Genomic DNA, 10,846 nt, shown 5'->3' with positions numbered 1-10,846 from the left:
TTTCTCATCATTACTAGATGAATCATTCCTTATCTTCTGTAGAATAGGAAGGGACACTTCTTCCCCTGACAGTATAAACTCTAACAATTGAAGTGACTCCAACATTGAGTAAACATAACTACTAGGAATAAGTCCCTCATCACCAGACACCAAGGATCTTCCTTTCCAATAAAAACTATCTTCCTTTTCATATATCTTTAGCTGCTCTCCCTTACTGAATGATATTTCATCATTCATTGTTGCATGATAGTCATAACGAGCAATAAAAACAGATTCTGCTGTTGGTTTATTTACTATACCAGTAATAGAATAATTTCAATCAGTCAATGAAATAATGACACTAGCATACCTCTTAATAATGTATCTCTAAATTTTTCATTTTCTTTTCTTTTTTTTAGTATATGTACACTCATTAATGATATCTGTTTTTGTAGTTCAGCTATTTCTCTCTTAATATCTATTAATGATTTATTCTGATCCAGTAAACCTATCATAATATAATTATAATACACTAACACATACATTATGATTCAGTACCAGTTTTATTTCTTAATAATAATTGCAATATTTCTATTTCCATTCTCATTCCACTTCTGATTCTGTATGATGCTATAAATAATGATGATAATAATAATAATAATAATAATCTGGTTGGCTCTTTTTCTCCCCTTCTTTTATGTTGTTTAAAGCCGTTAGGTTTTTTTAAATAATAATAATAATAATTTTGGTTTTGTTTTTTGGTTTTGCTTTTTATAATAAATTAATAATAATAATAATAAAATTCCTACTTGAACTAGTGTCCTTTGCTAACAACAGAAGTTGTTGACCTTCCTTTTCCCTAATTTCTACATTATTTTAATTATAATCAATAATGTTTTATTATGCTTACTTGTTAGTGTTTTTTCTAATTGTTTGTTTGTTTGTTTGTCTTCTATTAATTGTCTATTAATTATTGTCATACTTGTATCAGCTGAGAGTATATCTGAAATATAAGAATTATTCATCCATTAATATACTGGTCAACAACCAATACAGTAATTAATGTATTATTATACCTTGATTAATTACTGATTGAGGTGTTGCTCCTTCAGTTTCTTTCTCCTCCAGTTTTGCTACTCTCTCTTCCTATTAAGTTAATGTAGTAAAATAATCAAACACAAATTATTATACCTTTGTATCATGAGGTTGTTTCTTTATCTCCTGTACCTCCTTTTCCAGTGGTTCCTGTATTTCCTTTATAATACAGTATAATTATAATGATAATTACTAACAGTATATATACACATACTTGTATCTTTTGTTTGTTCCATATTGTGCAGTATCCAACAGTAAGCTTCATTAGACCATTCTTTATTAATAATTCAAGATTTTCACTCAATTTTATAATGAGAGCTCCAGTGAGAGAGTGAGGGAAGGAGCAAGTGACCACAATGGAGTATCCAGTATCAATATACTTTATCTTCACAAATTTACCAGACGTCTTGGAAAGAATGTCGGTAATATCTTTTAACTTCTTCTTGTCAGGTCTCCAGTCAAAGATGTAAGTTGCTGTTTCACATTTAAGAGAAGGGCTTATATTGACAGCATCAAACTTTTCCTTCAAGCAAAGATCAATCGACAGTGAATGACAGAACTCTTCCAGTGTTGTCTTGTAATGTTTGATGTATTTTTTAGCTTCAGTGACTTCAAATTCTTCAACTACAGTTTCTAACAGTTCAATATCAGTCAATGAACACTCTCCTTCAATTGCATACATTACACTGGATATATCATTGCACTCAGCTAGCTTTCCTTTTAGACCAGAATTAAAGAGACAAATGAGAGACTTTAGGTCAATCAGAGGTGGAGGTTTCTGTGAGATAGCTTTGGACACTTTAAATAGCGTTCTAGCAAGTGAAGCTCTTATTGAACTGAATTCTCTTGATTTACTCTTTCGAACAGAAATTTCAACTAAGAATTAATCATAATATTAACTATTTCAATCATTAATGAGGTACCTGTTGGTGCAGTTGGTGTGCGAGGTGATGATGGTGTGATTGTTCCAGTGCTTGAATCTAAAAAGAATAATAATTAATAAAAAGTAATATTATTAAACCTTCTTTCATTTTAATATTAACAAATTCGTCAGTAGAAAACTGCAAATCTAAAATCAAAACTGAGATAAAACTAACAATAATTCTTTAGCTCACCATAGTCTCTTTGTATAACTGTTCCTAGTTTTACATTACCAGTGAACTTGCACAACACACTAGCAAATGTTTGTAGTAAACTATACTTGCTTTGAATAGCTATTATAACCGCAGCTAACAGGACTTCACGTTGATTAGGAACAGAGGAACTAACTGATTCCATACTAGCCAATACTTGTCCTGTTATGAAACCCTCTCTTTGAAGCATAACAGCTACACTGACAGGATCAGAGAGAGACTGAGAGAGGAGTGAATGATGAGTGTTGAATATATCAAGAGCCTTAGCTTTACGTTCTACATAGAACAGAATAACCACACACACAGTCGATGCTAATACAATTAGTGATATTAACTTACTTTCTTGATCTAGCTTCTCAGCTGCAGCATTCTCATTCATAGATTTAAAAGCATCTGACAGTGAGTCAAAGGTAGCTCCTCCTTTACTGTCAACATTATCAGCTCTGGACAACCACTTGGAGAGACACTCTGTCAGACACTCATAAGTTGTAACACTGTCCCTTTTAATAACGTCCAGTGTGTTCTTGTGTAGTCCTAGTTTCAGTCCCAGCTCATGCCATCTTGTCTGAGGGAAATCACATCTCTCCAATAAATCAACAACATCAATAAGTTGTTCTAAAATCATATTCAATGATACATAAATAGTTAATGAACATTACCAATAGTCAAAGGAGAAGAGAAGAGACTCAGAGAAAAAGAACAAGAACTGATTTTAGTTGCCATTGATCAAAGAACAAGCTAACCGGATGGGAATTTTGCAAAGGAATCACAAGGGAGGGGCTCCTTTTGGACGGAGCAATTAGATCTATCGTTATTTTAACCCTCAAATGCCTCAATATGGTGGCTTTGAAACAGCAGATTTGCACTCGAATTTTCATAATTATACCGTAGGGAACAGAGAAAGTTGATGATGAAAATGATGAAGTTACTAATGACAGCAAGATAACAGAGAGGTAGTTTGAATGTACATGTATACTAGTACATGAGTTTTATAATAATAATGATAATAGTCAAATTGTGAAATACATGTACGATATGTCCTGTACCCGAACCTGTAGGGGCCGATGAAAGTTTTTGCCCTAGATGCTACATAGCCTATTGGCAGCCATGCCTGTAACAAAACACTATGGACTATAATAGTTCTTGCTTCTTTCCAAAAAATGGCTCCAAAATCATTCCCAATTTTTGTTACATTAAAAAAATTTAAGCCGATTCTAACTAAAATTTTTAAGTCGTGTCCATTTAAGCAAATGAATCAATTAATATTATTACATTTCATTGTTTTTATTTTATTTTAGGATTTCAACGAGAACTTTGCTGAGAAACATTGAATTGACATCAAAAGTAAATATACATATGTACATGTACCGTATTTCCTTAAATAAAAGCCCGGGCGTCTATTTCCTAAAATGGCATTTGGATCTCAAAAATATATATATATAATAATAAAAAACTTTGGCCCAGAGCGGGATTTGAACCCGTAACCTCATGCTTTTGACTTCTGAAGCTTCAGACATTATCCACCAGACTACTGAGTTAACCCTGGAGTAATGTTGCGTATTTATAGTTATATTGTATTGCTACCCGACGTTTATTCAAATGCAGCTTCTATTTAAGGATATACGGTACATGTAATCCTTTATCTCCATGTCTCTCACTATTTAGAGTGTTGATAGAAAAATGTGTTTCATTTACCCAAAACATTCCCAGAGACTCAAACTATATTGAGGTACGTTATTCCGCTTGTCATCCTGCCCCTCCCCCACCTCCTCTGGTTTCTCGTACAGCTATGTGTTTGGCACCAATACAACAAGTTTAGGACACACAGTCAGTGTATGTACATGTACATGTTTGTCCTTTTATGTTTTGCCAAATTTTAGCAACTTAAAGATTTGTAAAAATCTACATTTGATTGAAATCAGCTCAAACTTTCTACACAACATACATGTAAAAACTTGTATATGTATCAGAATAAATTATCATAATGGCGAACTCTTTCCTTTACATTTTTGGCAAAATTTGGTGTACTATAGTATAAAGACTTATACTTGTACATAAATTTTAGTCAAATTATGAATTAATACATGAATTTGGGAATTTTAATGTACATGTACGTGAATATACTTTTTTTATAGAATGATAAAATAGTATCATTTATTCTAAAAGTATTGAGACACTGCGTTCAATATTCAATGGAATGACATCAAATGAAAGCAAACTAAGGAAACAACTTGAAACAAAAATACATAAAATTGAAGAGGAGAAAGGAGGAGAGAGAGGAGGAGGAGGAGCTAAAGATTTGAACTTATTGAGTGCTAACTTAGAAGCAGATACATTTAAAGCTAAGGTAGTTATTAATAGTTATTAATTATTAGTCAATCAATTATTGATAGCTTGAGCATAAACTGATTGAGTTGATGGCAGAAAGACAATTATTGGAAGATTCTACTTCTATTTCAAAGTAAGTTAATGTTTGTATTTTTAGTTATAACCATTTAAATAAATAATTATACCAATTTCTGAAAAATACCCTATACATAACGCATGTTTTTTTATGAAAAATTGCTCCAAAAGGACCCAAAATTTTTATTAAATTTTCTGATACATATTGATGTCCTTATGCTGTGTAGAAAGTTTGAGCTGATTTCAACTTCAAATTTTCAAGTTACAGCCATTTTAAGAAAGCACCAAAAATTTGAATACTACCCATGGTTTTTTGAATAGTCCATGGTTTTTTTCAAAAAATGACTCTGATATCACCCAAAATTCTTATTACATTTTTTGATGCATATTTATGTACTTGTGCTACATGTACATGTACATGTATGTAGAAAGTTTTAGCTGATTCCGACTTCAATTTTTCAAGTTACGGCCATTTTAATAAAATCAAAAATTCTGGAAAATACCCAATACCCATGACCTTGTACTATAGTACAGAGACTTTGACCCAATTTACATGTAGTTAAATTTCTCTAAAAATCCAATTTTGACTCAAACTTTCTACGCAACATAAGTGCATGTACAGTTGCTATATGTATCAAAAAATTATAAAGGTGAGGAATTATTTTCTTTTTATTTTTAGCAAAATTTTACTAATACCCCTGTACTATAGTACAATCACTTAGTCTAGAAAATTGCTCCGAAATCACCCCAAATTTTGTATTACATTCTCTGATACATATTGATGTTGTTATACAGTGTAGAATGTTTTGGCTGTTTCTGTCTTCAAATTTTCACGTTACAACCATTTTAATAAAATCCCAAACACTTGAAAATAGTCAAATACCCAAAGCTACATGTACATATAGTTCTTCCGAAAAATGTCTTCAAAATTACCCCACATTTTAATTTTATTTTTTGTTGCATATTGATGTCCTGATACTAAGTTTTAGCTAATTTTGACTTCAATTTTTCAAGTTATGACCGTTTTAATGAAATCCCAAAATTTTGAAAGGTACCCAAAGCTATGACCCATGGTTTTTTTCTGAAAAAATTGCTCCGAAATTACCCCTGATTTTTTCCATATTCTGATGCATACATGTACACAATGTACTATGTGTATGTATTGATGTCCTAATGCTGTGTAGAAAGTTTAGCCTGATTCTGACTTTAAAATTTTTAGTCATGTCATAGCCATTTTTTAAAATTGGCAAATTTTTGAAAAAAGCAAAGACTATAGCATTTACTTTTTTTGCAAAAAATGGCTTTGAAATTAGCTCAAATTTTATTACGTATACACATACATGTACATTGTGTAATTGTAAAATACATGTACAAATTTCAATTGGTATATGTATATACTTGTTTGTGTACATGCAATGTGCATGTGCACATACACGTATTATTTGAATTTTAAAACGGCATGACTAGTACTTAAGTTACATGTATGCATTGCATAGGGTCTAGAATTATTCACTTAAGGGGGTCAGAGTATATTCCTAGTCCTTTCAATGAGGAAGTTACAGTCTCTAATCTACATGTATGACAAGTTAACAAGGGTAAAGGGCGTCTCTCTATAGACCCTGACCTGACAGAAATGACAGACTGGAGAAATACTCACTTTGCTTCATTTGTGAGTTACTAATAGTTATTAATAGTTATTAATTATTATTAAATTTTGAGATTACATGTACATCAATCAATGTTCAAACGTTGTGTATGAACATTGCTTGATTTGACTTGCCTTTTTTTATGAAATGGTCACTCATGATTATTGGTCCAGCAAGTCATTTTTGCATGGATCTGACTAACTTTTGCTAAGTTAAATTTTTTGCATTAATAAAAATAATACTTTAATAAAAAAATTAATTTAAATGGATGTGGCAATGACAACTGTAGCCTTACAATTGTTCTTCTTACTTGTATGCCCCTGATTATTTTGCTTATTAAGGTCAAGGCTTGGTTAATTTGAGTTGAGTAATTAATAAAAAAAAATTAAAATTGTGTTGTTCAAACAAAATGGCAGAATGACATACATGTACATGTACATGTATTTTTGTGGACAACTAAACCAAATAGTTGAAAATGTCCAACTGTAATTTTAGACCTTTTTTATGCATGTCCGTGTAGTTACGTACAAAAGGTTGTAATGTACACAAATGTACATGTACTGTACATGTATGTAGCTTGTTACACTTTGTTAGAAAAATTCTGAGCAAAGCTTTTTGGATCTTGTCCTTTTCTGTTTCTGAATGCTTGTATAGTTTGTTTGTTAGAAGTACTGGTATGCCACTTTGATGGATATTATTATGTTGGACTTGGAGAAGGCAATAAGTTCATCATGATCACTTGGAATGACTCTGTAGTTTATTTTAGGTTTTTTCCCTTTTGCTATTGCACTTTTTAATGTTGCTGCATGTGGTGCTAGTTTTTGTTGAGAAATTTTTGTGCAATTTCAGTATGTGCATAATATTATAATTTTGTTAATTAATTAAATTGCAAAATTAAAATCACAAGAAAGCTTAAATACATTGTACATGTATGTTCACAAAAGTGACTCCATTAATTTTAATGCTATTACTAATGCTATTCTAAACTACAGCAATTGTTATTATTACATGTACATGTACGTAGACAACGTGTATTGTCTTGTTAGTAGTTACTTTCATTTTTGTTATTTCTATTAATCTTGTTTTGATAGAAAGTCACAAACTGTTTTCACTTCTTCTCCAGTGATACTATACTGAGCCCTTGCTTGTATCTCTGTACCACTGAAATCCATAAATACGTCAATGTGTCTTTCCTTCCTTGGTATATTACCAGGATTAGGAATATCAAGTATTAGCTCACCAATCTTACGTACTGTTAGTTTACCTTCTTTATCTCTTATGTACTGAACTCCATCATCACCTGTGCAGTATAATTATAGCAAAAGATTGTTGTGTGTTTTTTTGATAAAGCGGTATTAGTGTGGTTTTATATATTTCATCTTTTATTACTTCTCCTTTGAGTACAAATACACTTAATACATCAGTACATCGTTGTTTACCATCTTCTTTATCAAGGAACATGTAATGTTCATCGTGTATTGATGTGTTAAATAGAGGAGCAACACCTGTCCCATAAGTAGCATCAGCAACACGCGATTTGATTATGTTAGGATCTTTCCTCCACATTACTGCTCCTATTACAACAGCAAGATCTGGTTGTACAGGACACACTATATTATCATAAAGCATTCCACGATGCTGAGCAATAGCCTCTTCTATCTTTTGACTAACAAATAGACACCCTCCAAACCCTCCTACTAGATAAACTGTATCGATATGATCAGTTAGCTCATCAAATGCTATTCTCACGCACTCTGTGATTTTATTCATTGTCAATTGGAATATTTTCTCTTCTAAAACTTGGGAATTAATTGATAGAGTGCATTTTTTCGGATTATAATCAATGTTAAAATTTTCTGCTTTTTCTAACTTATCATTGCAATAGAATTGCATCATGGTGAATGGTAGGCTTAGTACTATTTTATTGATGCCTTCAGTTGCATTTCCAAATCTTATTTTTCTCTCTTCAAACTCCTCGTATAAAAATTTATTTATTGTTGCCTTAGCACTAATGGGATCAGATTTCAAAAAGGCCTCGAAACCTTTATCTTGTAATATTTCTTGAAATAATTCTGATAAAGCTTCATTGACTGTAGTACCTCCCCAGGTGTTACCCATTGGTGGTAATACTACAATAACTTTCCCAGTACTCTTATCATGTACAGTAATATCAACTGTACCTCCTCCTATATCAACTACCATGTATCTCTGTGGAGGAGGACCAATAACTTCAGAATAATGCTGTGCAGCTATAGCAGCTACTTCTGGTTCTAGAGCTAATGATAGCTTCTCAGGATTAACCTCCTCTGGACGTGGTAAAGGAGAATCAACTGGAGTGAACCTTGTTATACCAGGACCATTAAAAGTCAAACCAACCTATTGTATAACATAATGCCATACACACCATATATTAGCTTACCATATAAGCAGCTTCTCTCATCATTCTTCTTGCTCTAGTTTTCCATATAGCAGGAACAGTAATGACCCAATCAAAATCAGTTGGTCTGTAGTCTCCTCTCAGATGATCAGTCAGTAGCTTCTCCTTGAGGTGTGTTAGTATAAAAGCTATAACTTCAATGAGATAATAAGAGCCACCAGTGAAAGAAGAGACTTCAGTAGTACGATCTAGTGACTATAGGAAGATGTCATAACAATTAAAAAATTTACTCACATTATCTCTTTCTAGTAATTTTTTTATTCTTTCAAAATAAATGAAATTTTGAGCATCTTCTTGAAGATCACTGTACATACTCTGTGCTTCATGTCCAATCCCAGTGACTCTGCATTGTTCATTCTGGTCTTTCTCGATAAGTATAGCATTAGGGACTCTTTCATAAGTTTTGTGAAGTGGTACAACTTTTGGTACTCCCTGTGTAGTTGGAGTAGTGTATGCTACTGATAGAGATGAGGTCCCAAAGTCAATAGCTGCTATACATTTGCTTTCTTGTAGTACAGGAGGTGCTCTCTGTATCTTCTCAGCTCTGAAGAGTGGCTCCATTGGTCCCTTAGATAAAGCCATGATAAAAATTTATCTTCTCACTTTTTTTATTTTTGAGTTTATTGCGTGACTTAACATCCAATACAACCCCGTTTACACTAGCCCAGATTGCCCCAGAACTGGTTTAAACTACTTAAGCTACTTAGTAAAGTAACTGGATAAAGTTGTGTTTACACTAAACAAACAAAACTAGGTAAATACTAGATAAGATAAAAGAGCAGATGGTTTTAACTAAGGGTGTGGTTTCAGTACAACTAGTCAACTACAAGCATTGTCAACGAGGGGTCCGCAATGAAGAAAAATCTGGTACACTTTCCAAAAAATCAAAAAAATCCAGTAAAAGAATCCAATAATCCAACAAAGATCCAATAATCTACAGAAATCCACCAGTAATCCAAAAAATCCTTGCAACAATTCAAAAATCCAATCAGTAATCCAAAAAACTCCAAGCAATAATCCAAGGAAATCCAGTCACAATATTCAGAGATTTACTGTCTGTGATTTATTAACCATTAAAAATAGTTAATTAACTGCTATTATTAAATGAGTGGCAATTATTCATTGTTAATTGACCATTATTAATAGTTAATTAACCATCATTAATAGTTAATTAAGATAACTAATGGTTAGCTAATTTTAAAAAATGGTGGATACTATTTATTAATGTTATATGATCAAAAATCCAGTCAAAATTTGAGTGGATCTTAAATTTTGAATGTCGTAGTGCTGGGCGATATTGAAAATTTTGAAACGATACGATATGATACGATATTGCCTAAAAATGAAGATATCGATATTTTTTATTGATAAGTTATTAAACCACACCCATTAACTTTAATATTACTAAAACGGCTAAATAAAGCTATTTCTGAGAACAATTATTATTGAATAGCATTATAAAAACCTTATTTGGCTTCACATACTTCAGCTGCTACATCTACTTTCCAAGAAAATACATTTTAGTAATTTTCAAGATGTTACTCCTATAGTTAATTAACCATTTATTAAGGTCATGTAGCCATTTTGTGGGTGTGGTTTTGTTGATATTTCCTTCCAATTTTTTGATATTGATAAGTATCGATACCACATTATTTCAATTAAATATCGTGAGTTTTGATATATTGCCCAGCACCAGAAGGCCGTTTCGGACACCTCAATTGTCAAGCAAGTGAAGGCAATAATTATGGTGAATCCAGCTGTCCTGTTAGTTCTATACTTGTTTTACTTGTATACAAAAAGAAGAAGCAGCTATTAACTGAGGCTACAGAAGTTTTAAGAAGCTCAAAGAAGACAAAGCATTATTAATGATGGGGTGAAGCCCCCAGGTCGTTCCTATAATTGATTTCACCGTCGTGCTATCTACCGGTATATATTTATTTGTATGTCCACACTTACATTTCTTCTATACATGTCTTCCATAGTCTGTTTCAATAGTTTTCAACGTCTGTAGACTCATACCCAGTTTCAGTTCAAACTCAAACCACTTCCCTTCAGTAAATCCAGTGATCAGTAGCTCCTCGTGTATCTCAGCTAGTCTATCCTTCTCTACAGTATAACAAGTGGTAGTATATCCTTATTGACCAGTTATATCA

General features: G+C 32.2%; 1 protein-coding gene and 1 long non-coding RNA gene across 6 annotated transcripts in view; one reads left to right on the top strand and one right to left on the bottom strand.

Moving 5' to 3' along the window:
• Nucleotides 1-3,037: 3,037 nt before the first annotated feature.
• LOC109582343 (uncharacterized) overlaps nt 3,038-10,846 on the top strand; it is an 11,011-nt gene continuing 3,202 nt past the window's right edge. For 4 of the 5 annotated variants that reach the window (XR_002185048.1, XR_002185045.1, XR_002185047.1 and 1 more), the window contains exons 1-6: nt 3,038-3,160; nt 3,506-3,551; nt 3,873-4,034; nt 4,343-4,554; nt 4,601-4,668; nt 6,107-6,279. This is a non-coding gene — a long non-coding RNA (uncharacterized LOC109582343). The remainder of the gene's footprint in view (nt 3,161-3,505; nt 3,552-3,872; nt 4,035-4,342; nt 4,555-4,600; nt 4,669-6,106; nt 6,280-10,846) is intronic. The other variant, XR_002185049.1, reaches the window with a different exon arrangement.
• LOC105312886 (heat shock 70 kDa protein 12A-like) lies at nt 8,648-9,355 on the bottom strand. The gene is made up of 2 exons (XM_019997007.1): nt 8,928-9,355; nt 8,648-8,888 (listed from the first exon to the last, which is right to left on the bottom strand). Exons 1-2 carry the CDS (start codon nt 9,273-9,275, stop codon nt 8,667-8,669), a joined length of 570 nt encoding a protein of 189 aa, XP_019852566.1. The 5' UTR covers nt 9,276-9,355; the 3' UTR covers nt 8,648-8,666.

This window comes from Amphimedon queenslandica, unplaced genomic scaffold (assembly GCF_000090795.2).
Source record: "Amphimedon queenslandica unplaced genomic scaffold, v1.1 AMPQUscaffold_13389, whole genome shotgun sequence".
NCBI classification, from domain to species: Eukaryota; Metazoa; Porifera; class Demospongiae; order Haplosclerida; family Niphatidae; genus Amphimedon; species Amphimedon queenslandica.
Note: the sequence above shows the minus strand (reverse complement) of the source record. Positions and strands in the feature narration are given on the sequence as shown.